This window comes from Hyla sarda, chromosome 2, assembly GCF_029499605.1.
Source record: "Hyla sarda isolate aHylSar1 chromosome 2, aHylSar1.hap1, whole genome shotgun sequence".
In the NCBI taxonomy this organism is placed as follows: domain Eukaryota; kingdom Metazoa; phylum Chordata; class Amphibia; order Anura; family Hylidae; genus Hyla; species Hyla sarda.
In genome coordinates, this window is record NC_079190.1 from 163,652,017 (window position 1) to 163,671,585 (window position 19,569).

Below are 19,569 nucleotides of genomic sequence, written 5' to 3' on the forward strand. Positions count from 1 at the left end.
CTGCGGGGGCCGGGAATGGACAGGACGTACTCCTACGTCCTCGGTCCTTAAGGACTCGGAAACGGGGACGTAGGAGTACGTCCATTGTCCTTAAGGGGTTAATGTTCTGGAATGGCAAACCCAGTCCTTAGACTGAATACCTTTAAAAATCTGTAGTTTGATTTGAAGTGAGCTGTCTGTGCTCAGCTTACCCATACCTCCTAGAACCACAGCACATTATGAACATGGATGCAATCTGATAGATTTAGGAATCTGTCAGATGAAAATAGAAACACACAGAATAACTCCAGAACTGGGGTGTGGATCAACAAACAGAGGTTACTGATCTCAATATCATTTCACTAAGGAACATATACATACAATTACTTTTTTTTTTTTTTTTTCCCGCTTACAATCTACAGGTCCAAGACTATTTGACAGACTTTTATAAGTGGTGTGTTGACATTCCTGACGAGTCTCCTGATCAGTTAAAGGAAGTTGAATCATCCTACTTTTTCTCAGTGGTAAGTGCCAGGGATATCCTTATCAAATTCCAGTTTCTGGCTTGAGTGTAGCACAGCTGTATCCAGAGGAATCCAGATCCAGAGTAAAGACACTTAAGTCTTTCCTCTCATTCAGACCAAGCGGTCCAAGTGCTTCAGTCTTCAATATCAATTGTTTTTTGGTCTTACTGTAGTAAAATCACTTGAGACGGGAGGCGACAGACATAAATTGCTGCAACAAGAATCAGAATAGATATTGAAGACGGAAGCACTCGGACCGCTTGGTCTGAATGAGAGGAAAGACTTAATATATTTTTACAGTTACGTATTCAGAGGAAAGACTCTTAATAGAATTATAAAGGACCCAAAAATATATTGTGATGCCGGATAGTCTCCTCAATGGTAAATGGTGTGAAGCAAAAGAAGAAAAAAAGTGCAGGTATAAAATACTCACTACCCAGCTAGTGTGTTTTTAATATTTTTTTTTATATAGTGTAAGGGGTTAATAAAGTTGTTGTATATTTGGAAAGAAGTCATAGGTCTTGAGAAAGTGCTATTGTGAGCGAGAAATGGCCTGTTGGCCAGCCTGTATAATGACCTGACTGTGGAATAAAACGTTTGGACACTGTATATCCGTGAGTGCCATCACTTCTTGGTTATTCTTATTGGACACTGTTGATTCTTGTATTGAGCACCACGGGAAATTAGAGAAGCCGGGATTGAAGGTGTGGAGCTTCGGGGGTATGTTCACACTGCACTATAAGGCAGTGCCGCCTTGCAACTTTTCTTATGAACATTAACCTTTCTGTTATACTTCATAAGAAAATGTTATTTCCTTTTTCATAGAAATCACGGCTTATAAAATCATGGCTTTGTCCAAGCTAAAGCACAGGCATGGACCAAGTCCAGTTAGTGAGAATGGGCTAGCACTCCTCTGTGCTCTCTCTTGTCCAAGCAGCCCACTGTTGTTCTTGTAGTATTTGTTATGAAGCTCTGCTTGTGGAGCCCCTTTACCGACTTTTGTGTTATTATGTTTTTTTTTTATATATGTGGTTTTTCTCTTTTTTAATTTGAACAAAATATTTAAAAAAAAACTTGTGTTATACCAAGCTGAACAAATAAGGCTCTCAAACTCTGTTTCGGTAATGTAACTGAGCTTTAGTTCCAGATCACACCTATGCCCTTTACTGAGCTGAACTCAACCCCTGAAGGACCCATGATGAGAATCTAAGTTATGGTATCATCAAGGAGGTATGGAAATGTAATTGTAAGCTCTAAAGGGTTAATGGCAGACAACGGCGATCAGGCCGATTTATGTCATTAGCAGTGAGTTCATGCTGCTAATAGATGCCAATACTCAAAGACTTAGAAGCAAACACAGCTCCTGCATTCCCTTCAAAGTCCTGAAGTGGGTGAAAGTGGGCAAAAACATACGCCATGCATCCTCTAGGAGTCAAGACTAAAACGGTCCTGGCCCTAGTCATGAAGAGGTTAAAGGACTTAAGCAAGCAATATGTGAGAAAGATAAACAGCAGTTAAGCAATCTCTAAGTTTTAACTTGCATTTACTTTTTCTTCTCCTGACTGCACAGTCACTTTACACGTTAAGCCGTAAAGGAATTATTGTAACGGAGACACTTACCCTGCATGCAATTTCTCCTCTGTTTGCGATAAGAAGTTTTTCAAACATCTAAAAAGAAAAATAAATAAATATCAAGCCATCACTTTGCTATATTAAAAATAAATAGTTATTAAAATGTCATAGAACAAATTTTAATAATTGTGCTGAGTTCACACACTGCATTTGACAATCATTTTGGATGGTATTTTACCAGAACCAGGAGTAGAATCGACATGGAAAAACTATAAAGGATAGTTGCACCTTTTGTAAAGAAAAAAAACCTAAAGATATTTAAGTTTTCTGCTCCGCCGGTTCAATCTGATTATTAGTTCTCCCTGGGCTAGTTTGTAAAGTCTAGCTGCTGGCCATTTTTCCACATAAATGCACCAGGATAGATAAAATATTTGCTGCCATCAGTGAATAATATTTATAACAGAAATGTACTAGGACAGGCCCATTTTAGGTTATGTTCATACGTCCAGGAATGCGCAGTCTCATAGATGGCTAAGCATTCCGTGCAGAGTCTGTAGGAAAAAAAAATGGTCAGGTTCATTCTTTCTGCAGACACCGAAATCGGAATTTCCGTGCCAGAAACATCTGGTGCAGAAATTGCGCTGTGTGCACAGCGCAGTAGAATCCCACTGAATACAATGGGATTCTGTTGCTCCAAAACCTCTGGCATCTGAAATTCCAGACATGTGAACATGGCCTTAGCTCAGGGCTGGCTCTGCAACTCTAGAAAAATTAAAATAAACCTGCATCATGTCTCCAATAACTGATTTAATTTTTATCCTAATTACAGTTTAGAATCTGTATCCTACCAGGACATTAACCCATTCTTCACAATGGGCATGAGACTAACATCTGTTCTAGCCATTGATGGAAGTCAATAATATTAACTGTTTATGCTCTCACTAAATGGCTTTTTGCTTATACTGTCACAACAAAAAAAAGTTACTGTATTATGCATTTCATACATTGTATATCACATTCACTGCAATTTCTTATTTTGTGTAGATATATCTCCTGTAGATAGGTCCTTCTGCCCAGGATTGCTTCATGCTTTACTGTCTGGGGCTTTGGGCATTCCCTCCCTGCATAATGCTTGCTGCTGGATATTGTGTATGAGCTGAGAAAGAGACATGCCATCACCGACACACTTTTCCCTCCTGGCAGATTGCAAATAAGCACTCTCCCCCTTGCTGTCAGGTCACAGGTTTCCTCTCTGCACTAGGAGCCAAGAGGTTCACACTGATGCTTACATCTATTCATATACAGTCATGGTCTTAAATGTTGGCACCCCTGAAATTTTTCCAGAAAATGAAGTATTTCTCAAAGAAAAGGATTGCAGTAACACATGTTTTGCTATCCACATGTTTATACCCTCCTTTGGGGGAGATTTATCAAAACCTGTCAGGAGGAAAAGTTGCAGAGTTGCCCATAGCAACCAATCAGATCACTTCTTTCATTTTGCAGAGGCCTTTTCAAAAATGAAAGAAGTGATCTGATTGTGGAAAAATAAGATTGTTTCAAGCATGTGATGCTCCTTTAAACTCACCTGGAGCAAGTAACAGGTGAGGGCAATATAAAAATCACACCTGAAAGCAGATAAAAAGGAGATAATTTCACTTAATCTTTGCATTGTGTGTGCCACACTAAGCATGGACAACAGAAAGAGGATAAGAGAACTGTCTGAGGACTTGAGAACCAAAATGGTGGAAAAATATCAACAATCTCAAGGTTTCAAGTCCATCTCCATAGATCTAGATTGCACAACATCAAGAAGTTTGCAACCCATGGCATTGTAGCTAATCTCCCTGGGCGTGGACGTAAGGGAAAAATTGATGAAAGGTGTAAACGCAGGATAGTGCGGATGGTGGATAAGCAGCCCCAAACAAGTTCCAAAGATATTCAAGCTGTCCCGCAGGCTCATGTAGCATCAGTGTCAGCGCAAACTAGCCGTCGACATTTAAATGAAATGAAACACTATGGCAGGAGACCCAGGAGGACCCCACTGCTAACGCAGAGACATAAAAAAACAAGACTACATTTTGCCAACGTTAACTTGAATAAATAAGACTAAAATTATTAATCCAATGAGGCGCAGATATTTAGTATAAAATATAACTTTTACAGAAATATGATAATACCAAATACGTAAATGATAAAGCCACGTACATGTAATGGCCCACTAATTGATACATGAAGTACAAAATTAACTTGAGTAAGCCAAAAATCCTTCTTGGAAAACGTCTTGTGGACAGATGAGACCAAGAAGAACACAGTACCTACAGTGAAATATGGTGGAGATTCAATGATGTTTTGGGGTTGTTTTGCTGCCTCTGGCACTGGTTGCCTTGAATGTGTGCAAGGCATCATGAAATCTGAGTATTACTAACAGATTGTGTGTCACACTGTACAGCCCAGTGTCAGAAAGCTGGGCTTGCGTCAGATCTTGGGTCTTCCAGCAGGACAATGGTCCAAACATATGTCAAAAAACACCCAAAAATGGATGGCAACAAAGTGCTGGAGAGTTCTGAAGTGGCCAGCAATGAGTCCAGATCTTAATCCCATTGAACACCTGTGGAGAGATCTTAAAATTGCTGTTGCTGTTGCAAAGGAAGAGTGCTCAAACATTCTGGCTGAGAAGTGTAAAAGGTTTATTGATGATTATAGAAAGCGACTGATTTCAATTATTTTTTACAAAGGGTGTGCAGCAAGCTGTCACACCCCCTCCAATAGGCTTGCATTGAGGGGGCGGAGCGTGATGTCACACAGGGGCGGAGCCGTGACGTCACAATACTCCGACCCCGTGATTGGCAGTCATCAGACCCGGAGCGAACATGCTCCGGGGGCTGCTGGTAACTGGGGGCTGCATGAAAGATCACAGGGGTTGCCAGCGGTGGGACCCCCGCGTTCAGGCATCTTATCTAGGGCGGCAGCTAACGATTATTTTAAATCGGAAAAATGTCAAAATGCCCCCCCCCCCAAAAAAGGGGTTCAGCTGATTCTACTTAAATTATGTACAATGGGCATATTAAATGTCTAGCATGTGATGTGACCAAACAGCAGCAATTTTGGTATTTTTTCACGTTAACACCGGTTGCCGTCATTAATGATCCTGTACAGAAACCAGCGTAAATTTGATATTGCCGCATGGGTAACTGTCTGAACTATTAAAATAAAATGTTAAATGGGCACTGTCACCAACATTTTTTTTTTTTTGATATGTTGTAGTACTTATGTACTACAACATCTCTCTAATATAGTTAAATTTTTTATTTTTTAATTAAAGTGGTTTAATTTACATTTGAAAACCGGCCACTAGGGGTCTCTCTCCTATTGGCCGGCTGCAGGCTGGGCGTGACGTCACGCTTGAATTCGGACCGATGCCGGACGGGCATCGGTCCTAATTCATTCAGCCTGCGCTCGCAGATTGGCGGGAGTGAGCGCTGTGAAAGTCGGTGCTTGAGCGCATTGGCTCCCTAGCTTCCCGGCCCCGCCTCCCGACATACGCGCAGCGCTGCTCCTGCTACTACAACTACTGTTATCTTATAGGTAGGGAATTGTATAGGGACATCTTACGAAGAAGTTGTAAGGGATCGGGTAGCGCGGCAGTGGTTAAATGGAGGGGGATTTGCGCTGGACTGAGCGGGTTGCGCCCGTTACAAAGACTGTTTTAAGCACAGGGTGCCTCTAGTTGTTTTACCACTACAACTCCCAGCATGCCCTGACAGCCAATAGATGTCAGGGCAAGCTGGGAGTTGCAGTGGTAAAACAGCTGGAGGCACCCTGTTTAGATGAACTAAGGGCGGAAGTCAGCCCCCCCCAGCAGGCATCGGTGATGTCATGCCTGCTGGGGAAGTCTGCCTGGTAGTGAGCACACTACCAGGCAGACAGTTATTTCCAAGATGGTTAAAAAAAAAAAAAAAATGAAAGGCAGGGAGGTGGTTAGGGATAGATGAGCAATAGGCAGGGATGGGAAAAAAAATATAGGATGGTGGGAGCTACCCTTTAATGATTCACTAATATTTTAATAGTTAAGTTAGCCATACGGTAGTATCAAATATGTAAAAGAAAAGGTTATTTTACTTTTTTGTATAGCAATAGGAAATTGGAGAGCGGTTCATTTACTTTTTTTTTTATATATAGCACTCCTATACACATGGGGGTATGTGCAGACTGCAGAGCATTGCTTTTACAGACCCTAGGGTGCAATGCTATTCAGTCTGCACATACACTGCTATACACGTGGGGGGGGTATGTACATTCCTATACAGATGGGGGTATGTGCAGAGCATTGCACCCTTGTTCCCCCCTTTAGGCAGCAGGGCCCCTACTTTAGACAGCAGGGCAGTAGACTTAACCCCTCATCAGGCTCATCCCATGGCAGCGGCAGCGTTAACGGTTGGTTAACCCCTCACCCCGCGGCAGCATTAACCCCCCCTCTCCCCAGCCCACCCCAGGCCTGGGACTAAAAAACAGCCCACCCCAGGCCTGGGCCTAACTAAAAAAGCCCACCCCAGGCCTGGGCCTAACTAAAAAAGCCCACCCCAGGCCTGGGCCTAACTAAAAAAGCCCACCCCAGGCCTGGGCCTAACTAAAAAAGCCCACCCCAGGCCTGGGCCTAACTAAAAAAGCCCACCCCAGGCCTGGGCCTAACTAAAAAAGCCCACCCCAGGCCTGGGCCTAACTAAAAAAGCCCACCCCAGGCCTGGGCTTAAATTAAAAAGCCCACCCCTGGCCTGGGCCTAAATTAAAAAGCCCACCCCAGGCCTGGGCCTAAATATTGTTAAGTGAAAGTCCTTTTTTTCTTCAGATTGACAGTTGACTGCACGATCCTGTATATATAGCATTAAGGTAAGAAACCATATATGCAGTGTTATATTTGTTTTAAATGTTGCAATGGTTTTGCGGCTCCCAGTTTTTTTTTTTCCTTCGGAAACGGGTCCAAGTGGCTCTTTTTGTCTTAAAGGTTGCAGACCCCTGGTATCGGGGATAGAATGTTTTTGCCCGGAATACCCCTTTAACGACGCAGGGCGTAAATTTATGTCCTGTGAGCTGGTACTTAATTCACCAGGACGTACATTCACGTCCTATACATAACCGCGAGCATCGGAGCGATGCTCAGGTCATGCGCGACAGGTCCCAGCTGCTGATAGCAGCCAGGGACCCGCCGGTAATGGCAGACGTCCGCGATTGTGAATGATGTCCGCCATTAACCACTCATATGCCGTGATCAATACAGATCTCGGCATCTGCGGCAGTGCGATACTTTGAATGGATGATCGGATCGCACGCATCGCTGCCGCGGCGATCCGATCATCCGGCTGGAGGTCCCCTCACCTGCCTCCGCTGCCTTCCACGGGTCTTCTGTTCTGGTCTGCGATCGAGCAGACCAGAGCAGAAGATGACCAATAATACTGATCAGTGCTATGTCCTATGTATAGCACTGAACAGTATTAGCAATCGAATGATTGCTATAAATAGTCCCTATGGGGACTATTAAAGAGTAAAAATCAAAGTAAAAAAAAAAAAAAAAAACTCCCAATAAAAATGTAGATTGTCCCATTCTCTCTATTTCATCCCCAAAAAGTGTAAAAAAAAAAATGAATAGAAATTTATATACACATTTGGTATTGCCGCATGCGTAAATATCCCAACTATTAAAATAAAATGTTAATGATACTGTACGGTGAACAGCGTGAACATGAAAAAAAAAATCCAAAATAGCTGCTTTTTTTTAACCCCTTAAGGACCGGGGGTTATTCCGTTTTTGCATTTTCGTTTTTTGCTCCTTGCCTTTAAAAAAATCATAACTCTTTCAATTTTGCACCTAAAAATCCATATGATGGCTTATTTTTTGCGCCACCAATTCTACTTTGTAATAACGTCAGTCATTTTGCCAAAAAATCTACGGTGAAACAGAAAAAAAAAATCATTGTGCGACAAAATTGAAAAAAACGCCGTTTTGTAATTTTTGGGGGCTTCCGTTTCTACGCAGTACATTTTTCGGTAAAAATGACACCTTATCTTTATTCTGTAGGTCCATACGATTAAAATGATACCCTACTTATATAGGTTTGATTTTGTCGGACTTCTGGAAAAAATCATAACTACATGCAGGAAAATTAATACGTATAAAATTGTCATCTTCTGACTCCTATAACTTTTTTATTTTTCCGTGTATGGGGCGGTATGAGGGCTCATTTTTTGAGCCGTGATCTGAAGTTTTTAACTGTACCATTTTTGCATTGATAGGACTTATTGATCGCTTTTTATTCATTTTTAAATTATCTAAAAAGTGACCAAAAATGCACTATTTTGGACTTTAGAATTTTTTTGCGCGCACGCCATTGACCGAGCGGTTTAATTAATGATATATTTTTTTATAATTCGGACACTTCCGCACGCGGTGATACCATATATGTTTATTTTTATTTACACTGTGTTTTTTTTTTATTGGAAAAGGGGGGTGATTCAAACTTTTAATAGGGGAGGAGTTAAATGATCTTTATTCACTTTTTTTTTCAATTTTTTTTGCAGTGTTATAGGTCCCATACTGCACACACTGATCTCCTATGCTGATCACTGTTTTTTTCATAAGAAACCAGTGATCAACGATTCTGCCGCATGACTGCTCATGCCTGGATCTCAGGCACTGAGCAGTCATTCGGCGATCGGACAGCGAGGAGGCAGGTAGGGGCCCTCCCGCTGTCCTGTCAGCTGTTCGGGATGCCGCAACTGAGCTAGCCGGCAACTTTCACTTTTCACTTTTAGCCGCGCGGCTCAGCTCTGAGCGCGCGGCTAAAGGGTTAATAGCGATCGGCGCTGCGCACTATTAGAGGCGGGTCTCGGCTTCACTATGACGCCGGGCCCGCCGTGATATGACGCCCCCCCTGCATCTCCCTCTTCTATCCCCGCCCCCTGCATCTCCCTCTTCTCATTCATTGCAGCGCGCGAGCTGCAGGAGAGAGAGGAGACAGGCGGAAGAGAGCCACGGCCAGGCTTCAGATGACGTCGCGCCTGCCGGGGCCGCCCACTTCCTACCCTCGCCAGAGAGCTCAACTCTGAGCTCCTGCAGCAGTTTAACATAAGGTATTTTTATGGGGATTTGCAGAAATATAAAGACAGGGATATTAGTTAGTGTCAGGGACAGATGGGGAGGGGGAATAGGGAAATTTAATTTAGTGATAGCTAATCTTTAAGATATGGCTTATTTCAATACATCAGAAAACAAGTTTTTCTACAACTGCTTACTGGTGTCTAGTACTATTTATATCTTAACTTTAGAGCAAAAAACTAAATCTACCGTGAATAGATTTTAAATTACAACCAATGTTAAAGGGGTACTCTGGTGGAAAGCTTTTTTTTTTTTTTTTTTTAAATCAACTGGTGCCAGAAAGTTAAACAGATTTGTAAATTACTTCTATTAAAAATATTAATCCTTCCAGTACTTATTAGCTGCTGAATACTACAGAGGAAATTATTCTCTTTTTGGAACACCGTGCTCTCTGCTGACATTATGACCACAGTGCTCTCTGCTGGGAACTGTCCATAGCAGCATATGTTTGCTATGGGGATTTTCTCCTACTCTGGACACCTCCTAAAATGGACAGAGATGTCAGCAGAGAGCACTGTGCTTGTGATGTCAGCAGAGAGCTCTGTGTTCCAAAAAGAAAAGAATTATCTCTGTAGTATTCAGCAACTAATAAGTACTGGAAGGATTAAGATTTTTTTAACAGAAGTCATTTACAAACTGTTTAACTTTCTGGCACCAGTTTATTTAAAACAAAAAAGTTTTCCACCGGAGTACCCCTTTAATAAAAAGTTTTAAAAATCTACATTTGACAATCTAAATCACTGAAACACTTACTCTTGCTAAAATAAAAAAATATAGATTTTTAAAAAATTTTATAGGTTTCTGAAATTATTCTCCTAAAAGCAAAAAAAAACAGTCCCTCAAAATAACCATCTGGACATTCAAAGAGTATCCCCTTCTAAAAAGGTCTAAGTTCACTTGGGTGTTTATTTTTTATTTATTTATTTATTTATTTTTTTATAGGAAACTGCTTGGCTCATGTAAAGCACCCAAGCAATGTTGTCCCCCTTTGAAAGATATCTTTCAACCAGACTTCCTAATTTTGCAAATGTGTTAAAAAGTAAAATAATATATAAATATTAACTATCACAAAAGCATTCAATATTTTATTCATAAAAGTGTTGAACTATACAAAATGTTTTCAGGTTATAAAACAAGTTACTTTCACAAAAAACACAATGGCAAACAGTCCCTTGTTAGAAATCACTCGGCCTCTTGGCTGTCGGTTATTGTGTGAGGCAAACTCACACTTTTTCTTGAGTGATTTTGGAGTACTCGAGTATTTTGTGGTTTTTGTCGGAAAAACGCCAATTTTTGCATAAAACACGTCCATTTGAGTGAGAAAAAAAAAAGTGTTTTCTAAAGTAAGTTGTGTGACTAAAATTTGGTCGCATAAATAGTCGCACAGATGTTGTGACTAAAATGTAGGCGCAATAACCGAGAGAGAGAGTCGGATGGACTTTACTAAATGAGGGCCAATATGTCTACTTTATATTTGCATCATAAAGTTGATATGTTTTTACTTTTTGAAGACATTAGAGGGCTTCAAAGTTTAGCAACAATTTTCCTTTTTTCTTTTTACGAAAATTTCAAAAACAGAATATTTAGGGACCAGTTCAGTTTTGAAGTGAATTTGAGGGTCTTAATGTTCGAAATATCCCATAATGGACCCCATTATGAAAACTGCACCCCTCAAAGTATTCAAAATGACATTCAGAAAGTTTGTTTACAGGAATAGCAGCAAGGTGGAAGAGAAAATTTAAGATCTTCATTTTTTACACTAACATGTTCTTGTAGACCCGTTTTCTTTTTCATTTTTACACGGGGTAAAATGAGAAAAAGCCACCAAAATGTGTAACCTAATTTCTCTGAAGTAAGGAAATCTCTCATATGTGGAAGTGAAGTGCTCCGTGGTTGCACTAGAAGGCTCAGAAGGGAAGGAGAGACATTGGCCTTTTGGAGAGCGAATTTTACTGAAATGGTTTTTGGGGGTCATGTCGCACTTAGGAAGCCCCCTTGGTGCTAGAACAGAAAAAAAAAAAAAACACATGGCTCACTATAAGCCATAACACCCCACAGGTGATTGAAACTTTTTCACTAAAGTTAGACGTGAAAATTAAAAAAAATAGATTTATTTTTCCCACTAAAATGCTGGTGTTGCCCCAAATTTTTCATTTTTACAAGGGGTAATAGTAAAAAAGACCCCCAAAATTTGTAACCCCCTTTCTCTCGAGTAAGGAAATACCTCATGTGTGGATGTAAAGTGCTCTGCGGGTGCACTAGACAGGGCCAGACTGGCCTACTGGGATACCGGGAAATTTCCTGGTGGGCCGCTTTGAGATGTGGCTGAGCATTCTTTCCCTCCAGCGGCCGCCAGGGCCGGATCATCATTGGCGCTCATGGAGTGCCTGCTCCGGTCCAGTGTCCGCAAAGCCAAAGGCTTTCTGGGCATGCTGGGAGTTGTAGTTTTGATAACTTTTACAAGGCCGCAGTGAAGATCACTCACCAAGGATCTTCACTGCTGCCTGCCGTCTCCGTGCCACAACCGCTGGTCACATCCTGAGAACATCCCTCCCACCTCCTCATCTGACTACATACACCGCACTGCCCTGCCTAGATTATCTGACAGTGACAGTGTCCCTGAGGCCTCCTTTACTGAGAAAGATTGCTCATGACATAGCCAAACTGCCATCGGGTAAGAGCCCTGGACCAGATGGATATACGGCTAGGTTCTTCATGACTTACTCCACATTCTCAGTAAGGCCTTTAACTCCATCTCCCCTGAATCGGGTTTCCCTTCCGCCTCTCTTAGCACCTTTATTACAGTCATACTCAAAGAGGGTCATGACCCTAACCTTTGCGCCAGTTACCGCCCTATATCTCTCCTGAACACGGACACCAAACTGCTGGCAGACCGCTTGGCAACTGTCCTTGGACCTCTGATCCACCCCGATCAATCTGGCTTCCTTCGGTCCAGGGGGGCACGCGAAAACACTGTGCAAGTGTTCTCCATAGTCAGGGGTGTGGGACAAAAAAAAAAAAAAAAAAAACGCACCACAACAACTAAAACGGAGCAGAATCTACTTGTCCCTCATAATCCACTTTTCCTGGTACTAAATCATTTTAATGCAAATAGTATGTAAATAAGGAATTTAATTAATAAAAAAAACTTGATAGGCAGACCAGTATGTCACCCCATTAGGTGGATAGGGTCCCTGATAAGTAAGTCCGCCCCATTAATGGAATACTGCAGTGCGAAATAACTTATCTTGACCGCTGGCAAACCCCTCCCCCCTGATCTCTTCTAAGGGACCCCCCAGCAGGAATGGGGGCTTGTCCGCATGACGCAGCGGCCGACACCCCCCCCCCCCCCCATGTTTCCCATAGATACATGGAGGGGGCATTTCAGCAGCAGTGTCATGCATGGATGGAACATTCCCTTCATGCCGTCTGCTGGGGCCTCATACAAGAGATTTGGGGGGGGGGGGGGTTGGGGTTATTAGGTTACCCCCCCCGATGCTCCCTGTCATTATATTCCCCCCCTCTGATGCCCCCATGCGCCATTATATTTCCCCCTCTTCTGATGCCCCCTGCGCCATTATATTTCCCCCCTTCTGATGCCCCCTGCACCATTGTATTCCCCCCCTTCTGATGCCCCCTACGCCATTATATTCCACCCCCACTACGCCATTATATTCCCCCCTTCTGATGCCCCCCTGCGCCATTATATCCCCCCCTTTGATGCTCCCTGCACCATTATATTCCCCCCCCATGATCCCTGCGCCATTATATTCCTCCTCCCTCTCATGCCCCCTGCGCCATTATATTCCCCCTTCCTCTGATGCTCCCTGTGCCATTATATTCCCCCCGATACTCCCTGCGCCATTATATTCCCCCCCCCTCTGACGCTCATTGCGCCATTATATTCCCCCCCCTCTGATCCTCCCTGTGCCATTATATTTCCCCCTCTCTGATCCTCCCTGCGTCATTATATCCCCCCCTCTGATCCTCCCTGCGCCATTATATCCCCCCCCCTCTGATCCTCCCTGCGCCATTATATCCCCCCCCCTCTGATCCTCCCTGCGCCATTATATCCCCCCCCTCTGATCCTCCCTGCGCCATTATATCCCCCCCCCTCTGATCCTCCCTGCACCATTATATCCCCCCCCCCTCTGATCCTCCCTGCACCATTATATCCCCCCCCCCTCTGATCCTCCCTGCACCATTATATCCCCCCCCCTCTGATCCTCCCTGCACCATTATATCCCCCCCCTCTGATCCTCCCTGCACCATTATACCCCCCCCTCTGATCCTCCCTGCACCATTATATCCCCCCCCTCTGATCCTCCCTGCGCCATTATATTCCCCCCCCCTCTGATCCTCCCTGCGCCATTATATTCCCCCCCCCTCTGATCCTCCCTGCGCCATTATATTCCCCCCCGATCCTCCCTGCACCATTATATCCCCCCCCCTCTGATCCTCCCTGCGCCATTATATTCCCCCCCTCTGATCCTCCCTGCGCCATTATATTCCCCCCCCCTCTGATCCTCCCTGCGCCATTATATTCCCCCCCCCTGATCCTCCCTGCGCCATTATATTCCCCCCCCCCCTGATCCTCCCTGCGCCATTATATTCCCCCCCCTCCTCTTCTCTGATGCCCCCAGTGTCATATTTCAGCCCAACCCTCCTCTCCTGTACCACATTATTTACCAAACCTCACCTCCTCTCTGATCCCCTGCTACCTGTACTCCGCCTCCCATGTGCGCTTCGGCAGGCTCAGCAGTCACTGTTACTGGATCGCATGCTTGGTCCGGACGGAGGGGCGCGAGATGAGTGACGTCACCACACGTGCCTACGCCAGGGAGCTGTCGGCCTGCACGGCTCACTATAGGCTGCAGCCCACAGGCCAAAACAGATTGCCCCTTTATATGTGAATTCTTTAGGCATTTAGCCCTGCTTGCCCGAAGCAGGGCTAAATGCCTGAAGAATTCACCTGCCCGGTGCCCGAAACTGCATGTCCCGGGCGATACAATTTCCACATCCCTGCCCGATGCCAAACTCTGATGCCTCTCTAACTAGACACCGAGAAGGCATTCGATCAGGTGGACTGGGGGTTCATGGAGGCCTCCCTGGCACAGATAAGCCTAGGTTCATGTTGGGTTGAATCTCGGCCCTTTATCGAGACCCGCATGCTGAAGCGTTAATGACTCCTTGTCTGCCCCTATGGGGATACACAACGGCACGCTCCAGGGCTGCCCGCTCTCCCCCCCTCCTCTGTGTTCTTTGTATGGAACACTTACTGAATGCGCTCAGGATGAACCCTGCTATTAAGGGTTTCTCTCGGGGTAGATGTGCACCTCTGCTCTGCGTTCGCGGATGACCTCCTTTAAGTTTCCTCCCCCACAACTCCCTGCCAGCCATACTGCAAGACCTCTAACTTCAATCCCATTTCAGCAATCATAAGATTAACATGTCTAAGAGCGTGTGCCTGAACATAACCCTCCCTGCAGCTGATGCGCTACGCATACAGCGAGATCATCCCTTTCAGTGGGCCTCCGGATCTAAGTAAATGGGGGTGCGGGTCCCAGCTAACCCCCCTTGATAGTTATACCCTTACATTTACACACGTTTCCCAATCCATAGAGAGGGATTTTAAGAAGTGATCCTAGGGTATATTTACCTAGCTTGGTAGGGCCAAAATGTTTCAAATAAATGTTCTGCCTAGACTACTACTTTTAAGTACTACTTCCCTCACTCAAGTGGTCCCCGTTGTTATACCCCTCCTGTTCTTTAAGAGACTGGATAAGACGATTAGGTCCTTCGTTTGGGCGGGGGAGACCGTCGGGAATTGCCAAGACAATTTTAACCAGACGGAAACTGGCATGTGGGCTGGCAGTCCCGGTCTGCAGAGCCTATTATCTCGCTGCTACTCTGACCCGACTCTTGGACTACTTCCATGGTCGCGCCTCAAAGCAATAGATATAGAGGTCTCAGGGGTGTCGTTTGAAATTACTGCTCTCCCCTGGCTGCCCTGGGAGGCACTTCAAGCACATAGGCTAGATGCCCTACCTTGGGTGGCTGGGGAACTTGTTAAAACACTTAAACGCTACTTGACGAAGTCTAAGATCCTTTTGCCAGATGGACCACTCACGCCCATACTAGGCAATCCCCTCTTTCCGCCAGGCGTTGACTGTTCCTCATTCCTGGGTATATCAGAGCCGGCATCCTTGCCTCTTAAGGGCTTCCTAGATGGCACGGTGCCTGGACACCTCCGCACGCTGGCCAGGCATATGCAGTATCTCCAACTCCGTCACTTTGTGGAGACCACGAGCCATGATCTGCGTTTGGCTAGACCTCTACACCCTTATGAGGAGATGTGTGCTTCCCCCTCCACGCCTACCAGAGCCGTTTCCCAGATCTATGGTATTCTCTTAGATGAGGCGGCTCAGAATCCTCCAACATTTGTGGAGACCTGGGAGGTGGAACTAAGCTCTACTTTTGCTCCAACAGGTTGGTCCGTTGTTTCATAAGATATCAATTTCATGCAGGGCACAGGAGACCAATTATAAAATCCTCTCCAGGTGGTACCGAGTGCCAACCATGTTACAAAGAATGTACCTGACAGTCTCAGACCTGTGCTGGCCTTGCGGGTGTGGCCCGGGGTGCGATGTCTCATATTTGGTGGTCATGTCAGTCTCTCCTCCCTTTCTGGTCAGTAGTGGTTCACGTATAGTGACAGTCACTGGCATATCTTACCCCAATGATGCTAAGGTACTCCTGTTATCTATCCTACCGATGCCTTGAAGGACACCGTCCAGGATTCTGGCCCACTTCCTATTGATGGCTGCTAGGGCCGTGATACCCAGACGCTGGAAGGATACTCTCCGCCCGACTGGTATAAGGAGGTCCTCTTCATCTGCCATATGGAGGAATTGATGGCAGACTCCTCTGGCAGTAATGACAAATTTTCCACAGTCTGGGAACTATGGTTGGCCTTTGTTGAAACCCCGCTGTACAGGACAGATTAGAACTTTATTTACTAGGTGGGACCTCTTCTCCAACCTACTATTTTCTATACTGCTTGATCAGCTGTGATGATTGATGCTGGTGGATGGCTGCTGTCGTGATGAAGGTGACGGGAGGAGTTTATGTTTTGATACACCCCTACATGCCTTTCCTTGTGTGTGTCTCTCCATGCTGAGAGTTGTAGTTGCGAGCCTCCAGCTGTTGCATAACTATAACTCCCAGCATGCCCTTCGGCGATCAGTACATGCTAGGAGATGTAGTTTTGCAACAGATGGAGGCACGCTGGTTGTAAAATACTGAGTTAGGTAACAGAACCTAGCTCAAGGTTTTCCAAACAGTGTGCCCCCAGCTGTTTCAAAAGTACAACTCCCAGCATGCACAGTCTGTCAGTGCATTCTGGAGTTGTAGTTTTGCAACAGCTGGAGGTTTGCCCCTCTATCTGAATATACAGAGTACAATCACATGGGCAGGGGTTTACAGAGAGTTTCCTCGGGAAACTCTGTAAAACCATACCAGTGCGAATGTACCTTAAAAACACTACAGTGCACTGCAGCTACACTAAATAAAGGGTAAAATGCTACATATACACGTACCCTTACACTGTCTACACTACCCCCCCCCCACCCCCACCCCCAACACCACCACGACCAAAAATGAAAAAAGGCAGAGTTTCCAAAATGGAGCCTCCAGCTGTTGCAAAACGAAAACTCCCAGCATTTCCGGACAGCCACTGACTGTCCAGGCATGCTGGGAGTTTAGCAACAGCTGGAGGCACCCTATTTGGGAATCACTGGCACAGAATATTTTTATGGTAGCAGAGGCAATTGTGAGGCCCCATTCACGTGACAGAATTTCTTCTCATCTGCCCCAATTCAGCTTCTGCTTTTGAGGATTTTTGCTAAATTGGTGCGGAATCCAAGCAGAAATTCTGCATAAGTGTGAAGTGTGCACTCCCATAGAAGTGTATTAAGCTTTCATTTGAGGAGGAATTCCTCAAGCAGAATTCCACTTGAGAAAATTCTGCCGTGTGAAGAGCATAATGCTTGCATCCGGGTCCGCCCCTATGCAAATCCCTAGTTTGGGCCTCAAAAGCGCATGACGCTCTCTCACTTCGGAGACCTGTCGTATTTCAAGGAAACAGTTTAGGACCACATACGGGGCATTACTGTACTAGGGAGCAATTGCGTTGCAAATTAGGCGAAGCTGGGGTCTACACCAGCATGTTAGTTTATTGGGTGATATATATTATATATACATATATATATATATATATATATATATATATATATACACACACACATATACATATATATATATATATATATATATATACATATATACATATATATATATATATATATATATATATATATATATATATATATATATATACACATATATACATACATACACTAACATGCTGGAGTTGCCCTATACTTTTCATTCTCACAAGAGGTAAAAGGAAAAAAAAAAGGAAATTAAAAAAAAAAAACGACCACCAAAATTTGTAACAATTTCTCCTGAGTATGGAAATTCCCCATATGTGGACGTAAAATGCTCTGCGGGCGCACAAGGCGGCTCAGGAGTGAGCGCGCACTATGTACATGTGAGGCCTAAATTGGTGATTTACAAGGGAGTGGCTGATTTTACAGCAGTTTTTAAATAAATGTAAAGATATAAATACCCACATGTGACCCCCTTTTTGGAAACTACATCCCTCACAGAATGTAACAAGGGGTATAGGGAGCCTTAACATCCCACAGGTGTTTGACGAATTTTCGTTTAATTTGGATGGGGAAATGAAATATATATATATACATTTTTCTCACAAAAATTTTTCATTTTCACAAGGGAAAATAGAAGAAATGGGGTTACAAATTTTGGGAGGCTTTTTTCCTGAGTAAGAACATACCCCATAAGTGGATGTAAAGTGCTCTGCGAGCGCACTACAATTCTCAGAAGAGAATTGAAGGCCACGTGTGTTTACAAAGCCCCCATGGTGCCAAAACAATGGACCCCACACATGTGGCCACATTTTGGTAACTACACCCCTCATGGAATGTAATAAGGGGTGCAGTGATCATTTACCCACCCACCCCCACAGGTGTCTGAAATATTTTTGTAACAGTGGTCCGTGAAAATGAAACATTTTTCATTTGCACAGCCCACTGTTCCAAAGATCTGTCAAACGCCAGTGGGGTGTAAATGCTCATTGCACATCTTATTAAATTCTGTGAGGGGTGTAGTTTCAAACATGGTGTCACATGTGGGCCACTGTTCTGGCACCAAAGGGGCTTTGTAAACGGACATGGCCCCCGACTTCCATTAAAAAACAAACTCTCTCCAAAAGCTCAATGGAGCTCCTCTTCTGAGCATTGTAGTTCGTCCGCAGAGCACTTTACATCCCCATATGGGGTATTTCTATACTCTTAAAAATTTTGGGGTGCATTTTCTCCATTACCCCTTGTAAAAATGTAATATTTTGGGGGGGGGGGGGGAACAGCATTTTTAGTGAAAAAAAGGTAAATATATATATTAAAAAGTTTTTCATTTACACATCTGACTAACTAAAAGTCGTCAAACACCTGTGGGGTGTTAAGGCTCACAGTACCCCATGTTACGTTCCCTGAGGGGTGTAGTTTCCAAAATAGTATGCCATGTGGTTTTGTTTTTGCTGTTCTGGCACCATAGGGGCTTCCTAAGTGTGACATGGCCCCCCCCCCCCCAGTTCAGCAATATTCACTCTCCAAAATTCCACTGTCGCTGCTTCCCTTTTGAGCCCACTACCGCGCTGGCAGAACACTTTACATTCACATATGAGGTATTTCCTTACTCGAGAGAAATTTAGTTACAAACTTCGAGGGGGGGGGGGGGGAGGGGGGGGGGGGGGAGATTTCTCTCCTTTAACCCCTTGTAAAAAATCCAAAAAGAGGCTGTTCAAGAACATGCGAGTGTAAAAAAAATAAAAATAAAAAAAGATTTAGAATTTTCTCGTTCCCTTTGCTGCTATTGCTGTGAAACACCTACAGGGTTAGCAAACTTTCTGAATGTCAATTTGAGTGCTTTGAGGGGTGCACTTTCTACAATGTGGTATTTTCTCACAGATAGGCCGCTCAAATCCACTTCAAACTTAACTGGTCCCTGAAAAATTCAGATTTCGAATTTTTCGTGAAAATGTTGAAAAAAAATTGCTGCTATAATTTGAAGCCCTCTAAAGTCTTCAAAAAGTTAAAACATGTCAACCTCATGAAGCCAACATGAGGTAGACATATTGGGGGATATTTATCAAAACCTATCCAGCTGAAGAGTTGCCCATAGCAACCAATCCGATCGCTTCTT

General features: G+C 44.1%; 1 protein-coding gene across 2 annotated transcripts in view; it reads right to left on the minus strand.

Annotated features, from left to right (window-relative positions):
- PCCA (propionyl-CoA carboxylase subunit alpha) overlaps positions 1–19,569 on the minus strand; it is a 1,119,575-nt gene that overhangs the window by 858,170 nt on the left and 241,836 nt on the right. For both annotated transcript variants that reach the window (XM_056555680.1, XM_056555679.1), the window contains exon 3: positions 2,124–2,171. In XM_056555680.1, the coding sequence (XP_056411655.1) occupies positions 2,124–2,171 (48 nt within the window). The remainder of the gene's footprint in view (positions 1–2,123; positions 2,172–19,569) is intronic.